At 42.4% G+C, this 20,343-nt stretch overlaps 1 protein-coding gene across 11 annotated transcripts in view; it reads left to right on the top strand.

Moving 5' to 3' along the window:
* Positions 1-20,343, top strand: part of SERGEF (secretion regulating guanine nucleotide exchange factor) — a 188,092-nt gene that overhangs the window by 92,673 nt on the left and 75,076 nt on the right. For 9 of the 11 annotated variants that reach the window (XM_053291897.1, XM_053291835.1, XM_053292005.1 and 6 more), the window contains one exon: positions 1,202-1,238. In XM_053291897.1, coding sequence (XP_053147872.1) covers positions 1,202-1,238 — 37 coding nt within the window. Of the gene's footprint in view, positions 1-1,201; positions 1,239-20,192; positions 20,243-20,343 lie in introns of all 11 variants that reach the window. The other 2 variants (XM_053291968.1, XM_053291912.1) reach the window with 1 other exon arrangement.

The following is a 20,343-nucleotide window of genomic DNA, read 5'->3' as shown; positions in this document are numbered from 1 at the left end:
CTTCTTGTTCTTGGGTTTGGGATTATATGTATTGTTTTATCACTTCCTGCTCTCAGCTCTCTCCATAAGTTTTTTCAGATGGTGACTTTACCACAACTTTACTTTGAGAGGGTGGGTGTGCATTCACATATCGGCCAGATTTAGCCCAAAGTCCGTGCAATATTTCAGAGAGCAGTTCATATATGATTCAGATTTACCCCTCCATATTGGAACCCTAGCATGATTTATGTACAGGGTAAAAAAATCCTCTTTTTGCTTCAGAGTATCCGATATGCCCTGAACTCGCAGTAAAGCCTTGCATAAACCTGCAGTAAAGCCTGCTGTCTGAAAAAGCTCAATGTAATGCAAGTCAAATTTGTACCTCTAATGTGGATTGTGTTTTCTGTTTTTCCCTGGTTGAGCCTTCTAGTTGTTTACTTATTATCTGCCAAGCAGTTGTTAATGGCAACTCTAATGGTCTCTTGAGAGAAAAGTGGCACCATATTGGTTCCAGAAAATGAGACATATAATTAAAAGTGCCATTTATAGAAGGCAGGAAGGAGATGGTTGTCTTCTCTACTGCTGTGTATTTCAAGACACAACTGGTTATTCCTCAGGAGCACCTATATATCTCATCAGTTCACTGGCTCTACACCCTGACTGGCTATTGGTCTTAAGAACTGAATGGCTCAATGTACTACATGTACATGCCAGAGGCACAAATCCCTTTTCTGAAAGAAAACCTTCCTTTTAAAAAAAATGTTTGGATTGATAAGATTTCTGTAGTTTTTATGAGGTGTGACAATGACATTTAACCACAAGTAGTGCTCTTAAAATGTCTTTTTCCATTTTAATGTTCAGTGTATACAAAGAATGAGATTTGGGATTTTGCTGAACTTGTATCTCTTTGATCTTTTTGCTCCCAGCCAAAATGGCTACCCTTTATTCAAAGAGGTGAACTGCAGCCATTTGTTAGAATAAGCACCTCCTGAACAAAATAAATAGTGTATATTAATGATAGCATTAGTTCAGTTTAATATCATTGAAATATGACAGAGTTTCTTTCATCACACAGGAAGTGTGTGGCATTTGGACTCTGAAGTGTACATTTAGGTGTACATTCACCACTATAGTTAGCTGAATATTAAAAATCACGGCAGTAAGAACCTTGGTTACCTTGTTCATTTGCTTTGTTTACATTATATTCATATTTCTTTTACAGATTGCATGTGGCTCAGAGCACAATCTAGCAATATTTGGTAAGTAGCTTTATTTTATCAAATGCTTTGAACGCTTCCTTTTTCCACTTAGAGAAGAAAAGAGGATGTATGCAAAGCTTACAATTTAGATTGCACAGAATTGCCAGCTGTGGCAGAGGAAATGAATGCTCTACATCATGTATAAAATTTGAAATGTGAAAATGGAAATTGCCGATGAAATGCTGACTCTGATGAAATTAGGGGCAAAGGTGCCATTGACTAGCAATCAAGGACTTCTCTAAGAAGAGGCTGCAGAGTCTTCTGCTGCCAATTGACCCCACACAAGAATATTGATTGCAGCTGTAACCTTCAAAAAGATGCTTTGCAAACTGAAAATGCTCTCTCTCTCTTGGTAGAAGCAAAGTGCTAAAAAAAGTTAGCAGTTTTTGGCACTTTTAAGCCAGCATAGTGTAGTGGTTGGAGTGCTGGACTAGGACTGCGGAGACCAGAGTTCAAATCCCCATTCAGCCATGATACTTGCTGGGTGACTCTGGGCCAGTCAGTTCTCTCTCAGCCTAACCTACTTCAGAGGGTTGTTGTGAGGATAAATTTAAATATATAGTACAGCGCTCTGGGCTCCATGGAGGAAGAGCAGGATATAAAATGTAAATCATCATCATCACTAAACACTGTCCGTATATTCAGTAGCGATATAGCAATGGAGTTTGGACTAGACAAGTGTGCTGCATTAATAATGAACAGAGGAAAAATAAGAAAAACAGGAGGAATAGAACTGCCCAATGGAAGCAAGATCAAGAACCTGGAAGAGAAAGAACATTACAAATACTTGGGCATTCTCCAGGCTGATAACATTGCACACACTGAAGTTAAAAGAAAAATGGGAAGTGAATACATCAAGAGAGTTAGAAAAATCCTAAAGCCCAAACTCAATGGCGGGAACACAATACAAGCCACAAACACCTGGGCTATACCTGTTATCAGATACACTGCAGGAATAATAGACTGGACCCAGGCAGAGCTAGAGACGCTAGATCGTAAGACCAGGAAAATCATGACCATCAATCATGCTCTGCACCCCCACAGTGATGTAGATAGGCTATACATCCCTTGCAGCTCAGGTGGAAGAGGAATGCTGCAAGTCCATCAAACAGCAGAGGAGGAGAAAAGAGACCTTGAAGAATATATCAAGGACAGTGAAGAAGATGCACTTAAAATGGTCAGTAATACGAAACTATTCAACACCAATCAAACAAAGCAGGCCTACAAGAAAGAACAAGCCAAGAAACGAGCAGAAAAATGGAAAAATAAACCACTGCATGGTCAATATTTGCACAATATAACTAGAAAATCAAACATCACCAAGACCTGGCAGTGGCTTAAGAATGACAACTTGAAGAAAGAAACAGAGGGTTTAATACTGGCTGCACAAGAACAGGCACTAAGAACAAATGCAATAAGAGCAAATGTAGAAAAATCAACAACAAACAGCAAGTGCCGCCTTTGTAAAGAAGCAGATGAAACAGTGGACCACCTAATCAGCTGTTGTAAAAAGATCACACAGACTGACTACAAACAAAATGCATGACAAGGTAGCAGGGATGATACACTGGAACATCTGCAAAAAATACAAGCTACCTGTAGGGATGTGCGAACCGATTCGAATTTGAACCGGTTCAAATTTGAACCAGGGTGGTTTGAAGGTTCGAATTCGAACCAAACCAGCCATCAGGTTCGAGCTGCAGGTTCGAATTTGAACCGAACCAGGGGGTGGTTCGATTCGAACCAGTTAGAACTGGTTCGGACATCCAAAAATTGGTAGGATGGTAGCTGGCACCCAGGGGTACCTGCCACCCAAACCCCAAAGCAATCGGACACACGTACGATTTTTTAATGAATTTTTGTAAATTATTTCTATTTTTTTCTCATAGGATTTAATGGGACTCATTATACCTTATTGTGGAGCACCCATGGTTGCCAACAACCACCCAAACCCTGAAGCAATCGGAGAGTACTACAATTTTTTATGAATATTTGAAATATTTTCAATTATTTTTCTCATAGAGTATAATGGGACCCGAACCAGTCCATATTCCCTATTGTGGAGCACCTAGGAGCACAAAAGTGGGGTGGGTGGTAGACAGACAGGCGTGCCTACCACCCACAAAACCCCAAGGCAATTGGACTGATTATTGGTGAATTGTTAAAGTATTTTTGAATTCCTCATAGGGAATAATTAGGATTGCAGCAAATGTATAGCTTCACGTCGGGAGGAAAGGGGTGTCCTAGAGCAGAATGTGGTGGGTGGTAGTTCCCAAGGTGGGCAAGGAAGCTATCAGAATTATTTGAAAGGAATTGGGCAAAAGGCTGATTTTTTAGTGATTTTTGAAGTTTACGCGTCTTTAAGGTTTTTCTCCATAAAGAAGCATGGAGGTGTTAGCAAATTTATAACTTCACATCGGGGGCAAAGGGGTGTCCTAGAGCAGAGTGTGGTGGGTGGTAGTGCCCAAGGGGGGCAAGGAAGCTATCAGAATTATATGAAAGGAATTGGGCAAAGGGCTGGTTTTTAAGTGATTTTTGAAGTTTACGTGTCTTTAAGGTTAGCAAATGAGAGTGGATTCATGGTTTGTCATTGAAAATCTCACATGCTACCAAAGAATCTACACTCAGAACACCTCAGAAACAACAAAACCCAGTACCCCCATGGGTTAGCAACCCATGGGGGTGGTTGGCACCCTCTGTGCACTAGACCCTCTGTGCACCACTCACTCTGGTCCACCCCAGCACCCCATAAGTGGCTTTAAGGTTTTTCTCCATAGGGAAGAATGCAGGTTTCAGCAGCCCCATAATTGCACTTGGGGGGTGCTGGGGTGGCCCAGAGCAAGGGTGCCAACCAACTCCATGGGTTACTAACCCATGGGGTACTGGGTTTTGTTGTTTCTGAAGTGTTCTGAGTGTAGATTCTTTGGTAGCATATAAGGTTTTCAATGACAAACTGAATCCACTCTCATTGCTAACCTTAAAGAAACATAAACTTCAAAAATCACTTAAAAATCAGCCCTTTGCCCAATTCCTTTCAAATAATTCTGATAGCTACCTGGCCCCCCTTGGGCACTACCACCCACCGCACTCTGCTCTTGGACACCCCTTTTCCCCTGATGTGAAGCTATACATTTTCTGACACCTCCATGCTTCTTTATGGAGAAAAACCTTAAAGTCGCGTAAACGTCAAAAATCACTTAAAAATCAGCCTTTTGCCCAATTCCTTTCAAATAATTCTGATAGCTTCCTTGACCACCTTGGGAACTACCACCCACCACACTCCACTCTAGGACACCCCTTTGTCCCCGACCTGAAGCTATACATTTGCTGCAATCCTCATTATTCTCTATGAGGAATTCCAAAATAATTTTAAAATTCACCAATAATCAGAGGAGTGTCCGATTGCCTTGGAACTTTGTGGATAGTAGGCACCCCTGGTTGTCTACCACCTACCCCACTTTTGTGCCCCTAGGTGCTCCACAATAGGGGATATGGGCTGGTTCGGATCTTATTATACCCGATGAGAAAAATAATTAAAAATATTTCAAATATTCATAAAAAATCATAGGGGTGTCTGATTGCTTCAGGGTTTGCATGGTTGTTGGCACCCATGGGTGCTCCACAAGAAGGAATAATGGGCTGGTTGGAGTCCCATTATATCCTATGAGAACAAAATAGAAATAATTTTCAAAAATTCATAAAAAAATCGTACGAGTGTCCGATTGCTTTGGGGTTTGGGTGGCAGGTACCTCTGGGTGCCAGCTATCATCCTACCAATTTTTGGGTGTCTGAATCATTTCAAACCAGTTCGTACCGGTTCGAATTCGAACCGAACCAGGGGGAGGTTCGAGCAAAACCAAAACCGAACCACCCCCTCCTGGTTCAAACCTGGTTCGAATTCGAACCAAACCGGGCAAACCGGTTTTGTGCACATCCCTAGCTACCTGTAGCCAAAAATTGGTGGGACCATAAAACTGAAAAAGTTGTCGAAAATGAAGATGCAAAAATATGATGGGACTTCCGACTACAAACAGACAAACATCTGCCACACAACACACCAGATATAACTATAGTCGAGAAGAAAGAAAAACAAGTCAAAATAACTGACATAGCAATACCAGGGGATAGCAGAATAGAAGAAAAAGAAATAGAAAAAACCACAAAATACAAAGATCTGCAAATTGAAATGGAAAAGCTATGGCAGAAGAAGACCAAAATAATCCCAGTAGTAATTGGTGCCCTAGGTGCAATTCCAAAACACCTCGAAGAGCACCTCAGCACCACAGAGGCCACAGAATTCACCATCAGCCAATTACAAAAAGCAACTTTACTGGGAACAGCCTATATTCTATAACGATATCTATAATAATAACAACAACGATATTGATCATAAAATTCAGCCATCCCAGGTCCTTTGGACGTACTCGATGTCTGGATAAAACAAACCAGTCAATAATACCTGTCTGACTGTGTCAACAACAACAACACAGGGTAATTAAGAGAGCACCTTCTTTGTCATGTACCCTAACACCTATTAAGAGTATCTGGGGAGGCCCAGCAATGGTTGACTGGCAGTTTTAAAGTCCTGCCCCTCATTCATTGTAGTAGTAGTAGTAGTAGTAGTAGTAGTAGGTACTTAATCAATCAATCAATCTCCTGAAAACTGAGACTAAATTGTCAGGGGATCCTCCAGAGCAGCTTTTTGGGGAACTGTAGAGGTAGAAGGGGTTGCAGTCTTCCCCTACATGAGCAGAAGTGATTTCTTTGCTTATAGCAAGGGTCTTTGGAGCCGGGCCGTCATGTATGATTTATTATTATAAACTGAAAAACAATTTTAAGAAGACAGGATGTATTCTAGCACAACAGAAGAAGACCATCACCATCAACCAGTTACAAAAACCTGAATTTGTAATTCATAACAGAATTTTTATTTCTCTCCTTTCTGTTAAAGAAAGTAAGGGGAATCTTTGGCTCATGTTCTCCACAGTTTCCTCTTAATAAGCTCTAGGATTCCAGCTGCATTATGGTAAAAAGCATCAGCCCAGGAACTACTCCTAACAGATTATGAAAGGCCAATTTCCATGGCAGAATGAGCACCAATCAAGAAGCAAGGCCTGGGCTGCTTGACAGACAAATCCCTCCATTATGCTGACAGTGTTATTTAGATGTTCATGGTAGCCGTATAAAGCAACAAACGGGATCATGTGTCTGACATACAAACCCTGGGGACCCGGTGAACTGTCACGAGGAGATAATAAATTCTCTGCTTTTTCATACTGCTCTAATAGTTGGAGGAGTCTTTTAGTGCTGCATAGAGCATTAGTGTACAGCAAGAAAGCGCAGCATGCTGTTCTATTACTTTTATCTATTATACATGATAAATTCTGCTTCAACTAGTTCTGCATTGTAAGGGCTTCCTGGAGGACCAGCATGGAGGCATGTTAACAGCACCCTCTCTTTTTTCATTGATGTTCTAATCACATCCATTGCTTGTTAAAGGGCATCTGGCAGGGATTCTTCTAACAACGGAATATTATTTATTCTTTCTAGCATTTATATGAGTTGGCCATTGCCATATTTCTTTGTCACTGTCTTTGTGTACTATTTCATTGTTAAAATGGGCCTCTAAACAGTGGGAGGGATAATTGTAACAGCTCAACAACATGGGTTCAGAAGGCCTTCGACAACTGCATAACGTTAAGTATAATGAAAACTGATTGAGGTGACAGTGAGGTTTAAAAACTTTAATTAATACTAGGGGTGTGCAATTCGGATTTTCGGGTGATTCGGCTCGGACCCGAGCCGAATCACCCCCGTTCTGTTTTGTGCCCGAATCTGGGTCACCCGAATCACCCTTGATTCGGTTCGGATTCGGATTTAATCCGAATCCGAATCCGAATCGATTCGGGGGGGGTAAAAAGGGGCCCAGGGGCAAAATTTTGGGATGGGGTGGTAGTGCCCAATGGGTAGAGTCTACCACCCCAATTTCAGGGGGATTGGGCAAAGTCCTGATTTTTTGTGAATTTTTAAAGTTTTAGTGACTTTGGGGCAGTTTGGGGGCATAGCATGGGATTTGGGCAAAAGGAGTGGGGTGGGGTGGTAGCGCCTAATGAGTGCAGGCTACCACCCCAATTTCAGGGGGATTGGGCAAAGGGCTGATTTTTGGTAAATTTCTGAAAATTTCATGTCTTTGGGGCAGATTGGGGCATATTGGGGCAGAAAGTGGGGCCTGGGGCAGAATAGTGGGGTGGGGTGGTAGTGCCTAATGGGTGCAGGCTACCACCCCAATTTCAGGGGGTTTGGACAAAGGGGTGATTTTTTGAGAATTTTTGAAGTTTTGGTGACTTTGGGGCAGTTTGGGGGCAGAAAGTGGATCTGCCCCAAAAGAGTGGGGTGGGGTGGTAGTGCCTAATGGGTGGAGGCTACCACACCAATTTCAGGGGGATTGGGCAGAGGGCTGATTTTTTGAGAATTTTTGAAGTTTGGGTGTCTTTGGGGCAGATTGGGGGCAGAAAGTGGATCTGCCCCAAAGGAGTGGGGTGGGCTGCTAGATAGTGCCTGATGGCTGGAGGCTACCACCCATCCCCAATTTAAGAGTGATTGGGCAGAGGGGTGAATTATGGTGAATTTATTTGTATGAGGTTTGTCTTCATAAGGTGAAGTGTGCTAAAGTGATTACTTCCTCATATTATTCATAGTAAAGGAAAGTGTGAAAAAGTGAAAGTGGGGTCATGAGAGTTGTTTAATTGAAAAAAATCTCATTTGCTATGATAGAATGAGAATTCACACCTCAGAAAAAACTTCTGAGGTGTGAATTCTCATTCTATCATAGCAAATGAGATTTTTTTCAATTAAACAACTCTCATGACCCCACTTTCACTTTTTCACACTTTCCTTTACTATGAATAATATGAGGAAGTAATCAATTTAGCACACTTCACCTTATGAAGACAAACCTCATAAAAATAAATTCACCAAAATTCACCCCCTGCCCAATCACTCTTAAATTGGGGATGGGTGGTAGCCTCCACCCATTAGACACTATCTAGCAGCCCACCCCACTCCTTTGGGGCAGATCCACTTTCTGCCCCCAATCTGCCCCAAAGACACCCAAACTTCAAAAATTCTCAAAAAATCAGCCCTCTGCCCAATCCCCCTGAAATTGGTGTGGTAGCCTCCACCCATTAGGCACTACCACCCCACCCCACTCTTTTGGGGCAGATCCACTTTCTGCCCCCAAACTGCCCCAAAGTCACCAAAACTTCAAAAATTCTCAAAAAATCACCCCTTTGTCCAAACCCCCTGAAATTGGGGTGGTAGCCTGCACCCATTAGGCACTACCACCCCACCCCACTATTCTGCCCCAGGCCCCACTTTCTGCCCCAATATGCCCCAAAGACATGAAATTTTCAGAAATTTACCAAAAATCAGCCCTTTGCCCAATCCCCCTGAAATTGGGGTGGTAGCCTGCACTCATTAGGCGCTACCACCCCACCCCACTCCTTTTGCCCAAATCCCATGCTATGCCCCCAAACTGCCCCAAAGTCACTAAAACTTTAAAAAATCGCCAAAAATCAACCATGAACCGAATCACCCGAATTTTTTTTGCCCGAAATTCGGGTGATTCGGCTCATGTCCAAAAAAATTCGGGGGACATCGGGGGTGATTCGGTTCGGCCCCGAATCACCCGAAATTGTTCGTTTCGGGCACAGATCGTTCTGTGCCCGAAATTTTTTGCACATCCCTAATTAATACATGCAGGGGGGAAAAACCTGAGCAAAATGTAAGAGTAAATGGGTAGAAAATTTAAATACGGGAGAAATAACAGATTGCAACTTGCAAACAACAACAAAGAGCAAGAATTGGTACAGATAATAAAGGATGTCATGCAGAAATGGTCATGGAACAAATGTGACAAATGTAACTATTGACATTTATACTTAATAACTTCAATGACAGGGAAAAAGTTCTTCAAGCAGAAAAAGATGAATCTCACTGACACAGATCCAATATTTCTTAACAGATGCCAAGTCAACAAACTCTTCATTTTCAGATCAGTTTTAATTTATCCTCCTCACCAGCCTGCTCCTAGATACCATTTAATTTTAATGATATCAGTACTAAATACTGAATATTTTGAATATTCTGTATATTAATTATATTAATTATAATTATATACTGTATATTCTGAAAATTATATAATAGAATCACACAATTCATTTAACTCTATTATCTCCATTTTATTTTCATGAGATCCACAGATAAGTCAGAATTATAATTGGTGTGGCTCCTAATATTTTAAGGTAGCCAATATATGGGGGTGAGGGTGGGAGAAGAAGGAAAAACCTCGTTACCTGTTGAGTCTTCAAATCAAATGTACATTCAGGAGAATTGTCACATGTGAGCTTATCATACTATGGAATACATGCATTGTATGTCTTTTCTTAAAAACAGGAATTATAGGGAATCTTTTATTTCTGAAGTGTCTCTCTTACAGTAAGCTAGATTTTTAATAACAACAGGTTCAACAGGTTCAGGAAGACTCAGTAACACAATTAAGCACAGTAGGTTTCAGCCTTTATACATGCCTGTAAGACTTGCATGTATGACAATCACCAGCAAAACAAATTTGTGCATTTCAGTGAGTCATAGAATTAGCCTGCGAGGGGACCATCATAGCAATATAGCTCATGTCAGAGAAACTAATTCAGTGATTTTTTTTCATTGGGCCTGGAAGATGTTGCCCTGTTCCCATCACATTGTTGTTTGCCTGTGTTAGAATCTGTGTTGCCATGTTTCCTCTAGGCTTGAGGAAGCATAGTGCTGTTCCTTGCAGGAGTGAGATTGGAGGGGAGAGGAGAGGAGAGGAGAGGAGAGCTGGTCTTATGGTAGCAAGCATGACTTGTCCCCTTAGCTAAGCAGGGTCTACCCTTACATATGAATGAGAAACTTGATGTGTGAGCACTGTAAGATATTCCCCTCAGGGGATGGAGCCACTCTGGGAAGAGCAGAAGGTTCCAAGTTCCCTCCCTGGCATCTCCAAGATAGGGCTAAGAGAGATTCCTGCCTGCAACCTTGGAGAAGCCGCTGCCAGTCTGTGTAGACAATACTGAGCTAGATGGACCAATGGTCTGACTCAGTATATGGCAGCTTCCTATGTTCCTATATAGCTTTAAATAATAAATTGAAGGACAGGCTTCTCTCCAGTGATTCCTGACCTGAGAATGCAATTTTCTGCAGTCTATTGTAACTTAGTAAGAAGGTAAGGTAGGCTTTCTATTCAGGGCTCCAAAGCTATTTCTTGATGAGCCATAAGTCTTTGACTAATTCTGTGGATTTTTCAGAGATGTAGGGAGATATGCTCTAAGTTTCTTCCTTTGACACACGAAGAAATCCAGCAGCTCATGTTTTCAGTGTTACCTTTCCTTTGAGGTGTTTAGAATCAAATACTATTAAGGCAGTTGGGTAAGATGTAGGCATGTGCATAGCTTACAGACAGAAATCTCTCTTCAGTTCTGTTTTCAGAGTTAGCACATTTACATGGAAAATTGGTCTGTCTTTTCAGATTTGGAATATTTCGATTAGTGCTGCCATGTATTCAAGACCATCAATTGTTCACTTCCGTTAAAGGCACTCATGTTTCATGAATGTGAAAAGGTTGCCCCTTTTCATGTTTGTTTGATATTTTTGTCTTTGTTCTGTCAATCTTGTGTGTGTGTGTGTGTGTTTTGCTTGTGTGAGGGAAGCTGGTATACCAACAAAGAATTTCACTGTTGTGAAAGTATAGACTGTTTGTGTAAAAAGCGTCAAAGGAGAGAATGCAGATATTGCAAAGGCATTTTTGGTTTGTTGAAAGCATGGAATGGTAATGACCATTTTCAGACTAAGGCTGCAATCCTATGCCTGCTTTTCTGGGGGTATATCTCGTTGAATGTAATGAAGCTTGCTTCCAAAAACCATGCAAAGGACTGGGCTGGGGGATTTGGAAATGGTGGGACCACAACATTCCATTCAAATCCCACCCCCACTCTCTGTTAATTGCTCCCCTGATAGTACTTCACTTCAGTCTTGGTCTTGGCTTCATAACAAGTAGTTCTGATTAGTCTCCTTTCTCAGTGCTCCCACCTCTTTTACTGATGGGCTATTTGCAATCTTGTAGTTCCCAGCAATTCCTCCATCTCTTTCATGACCTTGGTGTGCGAGCAGCTTTATAGTAGTGAAGGGATTATTGTGTCAGGCTCTGCAACATACCTCACTTATCTCTTATTCTATCTGAGTTCATCTAAGTACCTTGATGCAGTCTGTCTGTGCACACATATAAGCTAAAAGGAATGCAACTAATTGTGCAGTTCTTCAAATCCTGACCTATTCCATCTCATATGGACCCACAAGGCAACTAACAGCATGCTAAAACAAGCAATAAGAAAGAGGCATAAAACATTTGCATGTAGCAGTAATCAATAAACAGTAAAGCCACAAATAAGCTCTAGAAAGTTTGGCAGATTCTACTATGTTAAATATATTATTGGGGGGGGGGGGAAGCTGGTCACATTTACACAAATTCATTATATCAGGCAGGTAAGATGATGTATTACAGAAGATAAAACTGTTAAGATCATAGTAGTTCTACACTGTGGCAGGAATATGGAATTCAAGAGCGCTTCCTCTTACATTTCTATTAACTAATTAGCTCAATGAAAAATACACACTAATTTATTTGTATTTTATATGGGTAAATATTCAAATGATTAAGATCTTTATTTTCTCCTGCTCACAATATGTGATCTCTGTGAGACCCCTTCTTTGAAACACATGGGTCTATTATGCCCCAATACTATCTCTAACCTAATATGATAGCCACCCATTAGTCTTACGTTCAACAACATAGGGAGATTGTGCACATGACCTCTGGCCACTGCTCCTGGGGGCTGCAGGGAGGGCAGAAGATCGACTGCCTTCTCTGGCAGATGAGCAGCAGCCATCTGTGCTTTCACTGTAAACCCACATGAGCAGCGGCACAGTGAAGGCTGAAGCCAGGAGTGGGAGGACTTTCCCCCTCCCACATCTCAGGGTGCACTGCACTATGAGAACGGCAGCTGCTCTCATTAGAGCAGCCGCTGCACTCAGTGCCGCTGCTCCCCACCCCACCCCACCCCGGCTCACTGCCGGAAATGGCAGCAGGCTGGTGGGAAACCTTTTAACCTGGTGGCAATTCTCCTGCCAAAGTTAAATGGACCTCAAGTTCGTTTAACCTTAGTGAAAGGCTGGGGTTAAAAGTTGGGTGGGGCAGAAGGGCAACTCTGGGATCAGGATTGATCCCGGCACTGCACATGAGCAGCCCAACCCAGGCTTGGCTGCCCTAGCTTGGGTTAGGCTGCTCATGAGAACAGGCTTCATATGTTGTAATTGTTGTGATCTGTGGAGAAAAAGTCCTGTTTCTTTAAGCACTCCTGGTCTGTTGCTCCATTTTAGCCACTAACTTACTTCTGCCATTAGCTGAGTGCCTACCTGGCAGTAACATGCATTACATGTATTCCTCAAAGAGGAAACGTCCTTGTAAATTGCAATAGTCTGTCAGGATGATATAAGGCATCCTCCCAATGTCATCCAGCCTCTTATGTGGGGCAGTCTTCCCATGGTCATCTTCCCACCTTATTGTGGGATGTTTTCCTTTAAGTTGGACAGGGGTTGGATGCTCCTGCCTGCCTACCCAGAGACGTAAGTTTTGGGTAGTATAAAAATATGTTCATTACATACATACATAAGTACATACATACATACCCATCCAATTTTCAGGAGAAAGACCTGTCTTTTTATTCTAGCTTTTAATGATATTTAATTTTAATTGCAGTTTTAATCTGCTTTTAATAGGTTTCCTATTTTAATTGTTATGTATTTCTGAGCCACATTAGGAAGGGTGGTATATAAATAAAATAAATAAATAAAAATATCGATGAACCAAACTCCCCGCTCTAGTAGTAGGTTCTTCCCTATCTAAACTGCCAGCTGTTGCAACTTAAGAACATAGGAATAGCCCTGCTGGATCAGGCCCAAGGCCCATCTAGTCCAGCATCCTGTTTCACGCAGTGGCCCACCAGATGCCTCTGGAAGCCACAGGCAGGGATTATGGGCATGCCCTTCCTCCTGTGTACCAGTTGCCAGCTATTGCAACTGGTACACAGAGGCATCCTGCCTTTGAGGCTGGAGGTGGCCCACAGCCCTCTGACTAGTAGCCATTGATAGACCTCCCCTCCATGAAGTTATCCAAACCCTTCTTAAAGCCATCCAGGTTGTTGGCTGTCACCACATCTTGTGGCAGAGAATTCCACAAGTGAATGATGTGTTGTGTGAAAAAGTACTTCCGTTTGTTGGTCCTAGATTTTCCGGCAATCAATTTCATGGGATGCCCCCTGGTTCTAGTGTTATGTGAGAAGCAGAAGATTTCTCTCTATCCCCTTTCTCCACATCATGCATGACCTCTATCATGTCTCCCCGCAGTCCCCTTTTTTCTAAACTAAAGAGCCCCAGGTGTTGTAGCCTTGCCTCATAAGAAAGGTGCTCTAGGCCCCTGACCATCTTGGTTGCCCTCTTCTGCACCTTTTCCAGTTCTGCAATGTCCTTTTTTGGATGCAGTGACCAGAATTGTACGCAGTACTCCAGGTATGGCCGCAACATAGTTTTGTATAAGAGCATTATAAAATTAGCAGTTTTATTTTCAATCCCTTTCCTAATGATCCCTAGCATGGAATTGGCCTTTTTCACAGCTGCCGCACATTGAGTCAACACTTTCAATGAACTGTCCAACATGACCCCAAGATCCCTCTCCTGGTCAGTCACCGACAGCTCAGATCCCATCAGTGTATACTTGAATTTGGGGTTTTTTGTCCCAATGTGCATCACTGTACACTTGCCAGCATTGAAGCGTATTTGCCATTTTGTCGCCCGCTCACCCAGTTTGAGGAGATCCTTTTGGAGTTCCTCACAATCCGTTTTGGATTTCACTACCCGAAAGAGTTTGGTATCATCTGCAAATTTGGCCACCTCGCGGCTTACCCCTACTTCTAGATCATTTATGAATAAATTAAGAAGCACCATTCCCAGTACAGATCCCTGGGGGACCCCACTTCTTACTTCCCTCCCTTGTGAAAGCTTTCCATTTATACCTACCCTCTGTTTCCTGTCTTTCAACCAGTTAGCAATCCACACGTGTACTTGTTCCCTTATCCCATGACTGCTAAATTTCCTCAGGAGTCTTGGATGAGGAACTTTGTCAAAAGCTTTTTGGAAGTCCAGGTATACTGTGTCAACTGGATCACCTTGATCCACACACTTGTTGACACTCTCAAAGAAGTCCAAAAGGTTTGTGAGGCAAGATTCCCCTTTGCAGAAGCCATGCTGGTTCTCTCCATGCAGGGCCTGCTCTTCTGTGTTTTACAATTTTATCCTCAGGATGCTTTCCATCAGTTTGCCTGGAACGGACGTTAAGCTAACCAACCTGTAATTTCCCAGATTGCCCCTGGATCCCTTCTTGAAAATTGGTGTTACAGTTGCTACTTTCCAGACCTCCGGTACGGAGCCTGATTGCAGGGATAAGTTACATATTTTATCAAGGTGGTTGGCAATTTCACATTTGAATTCTTTGAGGACTCTTGGATGGATGCCATCTGGCCCTGGGGATTTGTTAATTTTTAGTTTTTCCAGACAGTTTAGAACATCATCTCTTGTCACTTTGATCATACTGAGTTCTTTAGCCTCCATCATTTAAAATAGCCTGGTTCAGGAACAGGTATGCTCAGTATCCTCTGCCGTGAAGATGGACGTAAAGAACTCATTTAGCTTCTCTGCAACCTCCATATCCTCCTTAATAATCCCCCCTGATTGTCTAATGGTCCAACTTCCTCCCTGGAATGTTTCCTGCTTCTGATGTATTTAAGGAAGTTTTTGTTATTCCACTTGATACTTTTAGCTAAATGTTCCTCAAACTCTCTTTTTGCCTCCCTTATTTTCACGTTGCATTTCTTTTGCCAGAGTTTGTGTTCCTTTCTGTTCTCTTCATTTGGATAGGCCTTCCAATTTCAGAAGGAAGTCTTCTTCCCTTTTATGGCTTCCTTGATGGTACCTGTTATCCATGCTGGCATCCTCCTGGACTTAGTGGTACCTTTCCTCCTTTTGGGTATACAATCTAACTGGGCTTCTAGTATTGTGGTTTTGAGTAAACTCCATGCATTCTGGAGCAAAGTGACTCTCCCAATTTCCCCTTTCAGCTTTCTTTTCACCATACTCCTCATTTGTGAGAAGTTTCCTCTTCTGAAATTCAAAATGTCTGTGTTAGACTTGGTGGTTCTCTCCCCACATGTATGCTGAACTTGATCGTACTATGGTCACTGTTCCCTAAAGGGTCGATGACACTGACATAATGCACCAAGTCCTGGGTGCCACTCAGGATTAAGTCCAAGGTCGCCTTCTCTCTGGTTGGTTCAGCTGCCCTTGCATCATGGAGAGCAAGTATGAACCTTGGACTTAAGAGATGCTGCTTGTACTTTTGTCAAAGTACAACAAAAGTACAATACTATATTTTTGTACTTTTAAAAAGTGTAAAATAAAGTACAATACTCTAACTGTATTGATTTTCTTTGTTATGCTACTTGTCTGACTTTTCCTGTTCCCTAATGTGTTTTATGGAGCCTACTAAAGTTTTTTATTTGGATCAACTGGAGTTGACTGAATGCTTTGATAACCCAAGGATTTTTTTCTAAACGTGCCATACTACTTCTCCATGCTGTATGCTTAGACCATGGATAAGGAATGGGAAAGAGGACTCAGTTTGCCTTGTGGTGACAAGGGAATTGCTTGCTGGTAGTTTCTCCCACCCTGGTGAAAAGTTAAGTTTGAAGCCCTGTGCTGTCTCCAACCCTGGAGCAAGGGTTTTATAGGAGGGTGGGGAGACACTGTCAGAAGGTCGTGGCCCTCATTCTCAATGGTATCATAGTGGAAGAGTGTATCCCATAAAGGGAAGGCGGATACTTGATAAAAGAGATGGTAAAGATGTTGATTGTATGTGTTGATAAGCATTGTATCTGAAGCCATGATACAGAGCTGACTTTTGCTTTATAGCAGAAAATACTAGAGCGAATGACTGCAGCTGCCGATTTATCATTTCTGTAACACTTTTCAATGTGAGAAGTGCATTACAGCTCTTATCTGTATCTTCAGATAACCTTTGAGACACGTTAGGCCTCCCACTGAACATCATAGCTCAGCAGAGATTTAAATCTGGTTCTCTGACAAACTATGCATTGCAGTACATGGATCTCCTTTAAGAATAGCGCAGACCAGTACAAGTTCTTCCAGCTTTGGAGAGTCTGATCAGTTAGCTGTTACAGACATCCACACAGATTCTTCCAAGAAGAAACATAAAATAAAGCAAATAACATATGTAGATGACAAACTAGCATTCTGCCCAGTGCCCTCCGGTTTCTCTTCACTACCACACCCAATTTGTCAATGTTTTGACAGTTATGATATATCATTACCAGCTAGTTATAAAAGACAGATGTACCAGTGTTCTTTTTCCTTGTAGCAAAATCTTGTGGCGCCTGTCATTCATGAGTGGTATGATGGTCTTAGTGTCACTCACATTTCAGTTCTGATTTTCTAATTTTGATGGAAATTGCCGAGGAGCTGGGCCATTCTTGATAAAGCTTTTTCTGCATTGGCCTATTGTGTAACCCTTCCCCTCATCCTGAACTGACTAGTTGGTTTGGAAGAGGTTTATAAAATAATGCATGATGTGGAGAAAGACAGTAGAAGTGTTTTCTCCCTGTGTCACAATATTGTCATCCCACTGGATTGACAGGGTTCAATTCAAATTGATCAGCAGCAGATTCAGAACAGACAAAAATGACATACATCACACAGTGCATAATTAATGTATAGAATCCCCTGATGCAAGATACGGTGATCACTTGCTTAGATGGCTTTAAAAGGGAATTAGACAAATCCATGGGGAAGGAGAGGTCTATCAATGGCTATGGTGGCTATATAGCACTTCCAGGTTCAAAGGCCGCATAATCCTGAATACCATTGGCTTGAGAGCAACAGCAAGGGACAGCTTTTGCCTTCATGTACAGCTTGAGGGCTTTTCAGAAGCATCTGGCTGGCCATAGTGAAGCAGGATGCTTCTCGAAGACCTTTGGTTTGATCCAGGTGGGCTTTTACGTTCATATGATGCTCTGTAAAACAAACAAACTCAGCACGTGCTAAACTTCAAATCAATACAGGCTTTAACTTCAGCTACCAAAACAAAAAGTCATCACAATGCTTAAATAATGCATTCAAACTCCTGTTTTGGCATTCATACAAATCTGTTTTGCCATACTTGAAATGGTTAAAATGTTGCAGTAGCTGCAGCAACACGAGCTGCAGCTTTTGTCACTGTGGCTGGATGGGTTTGGTTGTTTAGCCCCTGTGATTAGAATACTCCTATCCCATTGTTGCTTCCCAGCAGCTAGTATTCAGAAACGTATTGCCTCTGTACCTGGTGGTCAGCAATCAAAACTAGTAGCTATTGATAGACTTGTCCTCTGCCAATACAAATGTAAGGAAAGTGGTAAATACTTGATGCAAGTCATGGAAAATTACTGCTTATTTAACTGAGAAAAACCCACCCTTTTCGCTTACACATTTTCATAATGACTATGTGTATGTTCTGCAACAAACTCAGATGCCAACTGGGTTCCCATATTCATATCTGTAGACATTCTAAGGAATTGCTTGGATTGAGAGACATCATCCATATTGTGGAGACAGACTTCTAATAAAGATGGAGAAGAAATTTACTAATTATGTTTAACTTGGGCTTACAGCATCAGCTTCTCTAATGAAGGAACCAGTCCTGTGAAAATGCTGTAATTTTGGATGTTAAATGAATCATACTCACACATTTTGAAACTGGGCTTTCCTTTTAGACACATTGTCTCATCAAATCTTCAGTGTTCCTTTTTTGAGTCCTGATTATTATTTTTTTTCCAGAGGGTAACTCTGATGTTAATTAAAACTGCTTTGATTTTCCCATCAGAGAATTAGGTCTTATGAGCCTCTCCACATCCTCCTCTGGTTTCCTGTTAGCACAGAAGAGTCAGCTGGATTATAATGTTCTAAAAATAGCCAGTTTGCAGATTGCGCTAGGTTTCTCTTAGAAAGTATTTCTTTGCCAGAAAATAGGAAGATTGTCTTCTGTTGCTTGGTCGGATAGATAAAAGCTTGAGGTCTATAAAAGTCCAGAGGAGTGGAAGTATATCTGGGGTACTCTAGGCTGGTGATACATAAAAGAGCCAGTGGCCCATGGATAATGCAACGTACTTGAACCTAAAGCATGCTCCAGTTCACCATAATCTGTGCTGGTTTGTTCTGAACAAAAGTAAGTTAAATATAGAAGGAATGAAAGGTAAAACAGTTACAAAGCCTGGACTGCAGTTCATTCTTCTGTCAAACTGGAAAACTACCTGGAATGTGATAATCACAATTATGGATAGCTTGACATGGCTCTCCCAACTTCGTGTTGTTCGGTGAAAGAAAAAACAACCTTCATAACCACTGCTGATCTTACCTTCCTGATATCTAATATGGTGTTCAGTTAGACCCATCAGGACAACTCATCTGCCAGTTCATCCCACAGGAATTGTAACTGCCCACATTGTGACAACACCAAGAGGCTGTTCTCACGAGCAGCCTAGCCCAACCTAGCCTGGGCTAGGCTGCCCATGTGGAGCATTGGGAGCCATATTGATCCCAGTACTCCTGCTCAGCCTAACTCCACTTAGAAGTTAACCTCTTTGCCAAAGTTAAGGGATTGCTGGCTGCCGGGATTGTGTGTCTCTTCAGGCTCTGAAGATTGAATCTCCCGAGTCGCCATGCTTGTTGCGTGGTGCCTTGTGGCATATCCAGAGGCCGGGGAAACAAATCCCGACCTCTGTTGCTCCATGTTGCTCCCAGGTCATGTGGGAACAGTGTGGGTCATATGGGGAGACAGAATTGGTAGAAAATACCGCCCCTGGATCCACCAGGAAGTAGGGGTGTGCACAAAACTGATTGACCTCTTTCAGTTCAGATCCGAGTTGGACCCGAACTGGACTGGGCCAGTACAATTCTACACCCCCTTGAACCCCCCCGGTTCAGTTCAGGGGGGTTATATATATATATATATACACACACACACACACACACACACACACACACACACACTAATCCCTTCCGGGGGGGCTTCTCCAAGGCCACAGGGTGTGTGTGTCTCCAGAGGTTCCCCCTGCACTGGCCTCCATTATGTGGTAAATCGCCCGTTTCAGGCGGACTTCAGCCCATTCCAGGCCTCATTCCCATGCTGGTGGCCATTTTGGAGGCCGCCGCACATGCCCAATGTGGTGGCCATTTTGGAGGCACACGCCGCACATGGTGGCCTGGGTCATGACTCGACCATGCAGAGGCCCATTGAGAGAAGCCTCTAAAATGGCCATCACTATGGGGGTGGGGCTTGGAATGGCCTCACCTGAACCTGTTTGACATCAAACCTGTTCGCACATCCCTAACAGGAAGTGTATTTTTAACCTGTTTTTTAGTTACTGGAGTAGTCGATGCCAGGCTGACATCCCCTAGGAATTAGACTGGCTGGAACAGCTTGATTTTCAGGCTGTTCCAGCCAATAAGACCAAGGAAGGAAGCAAAAGGTGAGAAGGGGCTGGAGGAAGCTCTATGCTTTGGAAGATTTGCTGGCTGCCTGGACTGGTAAGGTTGAGTTTCTCTGATAGCTTGTTTGTTTGCTGGGACAGGGAGCACAGCCCCTCCTGCCCTTACTGATGAGCAACCTCTGAAATCTACCTTGACAGATTTATGCTTTTTCACAAAGGTTGGTTGAAAGCTGGTTTAACAAATCCATTCTATTTCCTTTCATTGTTTTAGGTATTATTTCCTTTTAAAGATTGGTTCCAATTTCTTATCTACCATTGCAGGTAACAGGTCTGTTGTGACATTTTAATTCTCTTTTTGAATATAGGTACAATGTTTGTGTTTCTCTAGTCACCAGGTACTACCTTCCCAGGTCTGCTACATT

Source organism: Hemicordylus capensis, chromosome 1, assembly GCF_027244095.1.
Source record: "Hemicordylus capensis ecotype Gifberg chromosome 1, rHemCap1.1.pri, whole genome shotgun sequence".
NCBI lineage: Eukaryota > Metazoa > Chordata > Lepidosauria > Squamata > Cordylidae > Hemicordylus > Hemicordylus capensis.
The sequence above is the reverse complement of the archived record's forward strand: the minus strand, read 5'-3'. Positions and strand labels throughout refer to the sequence as shown.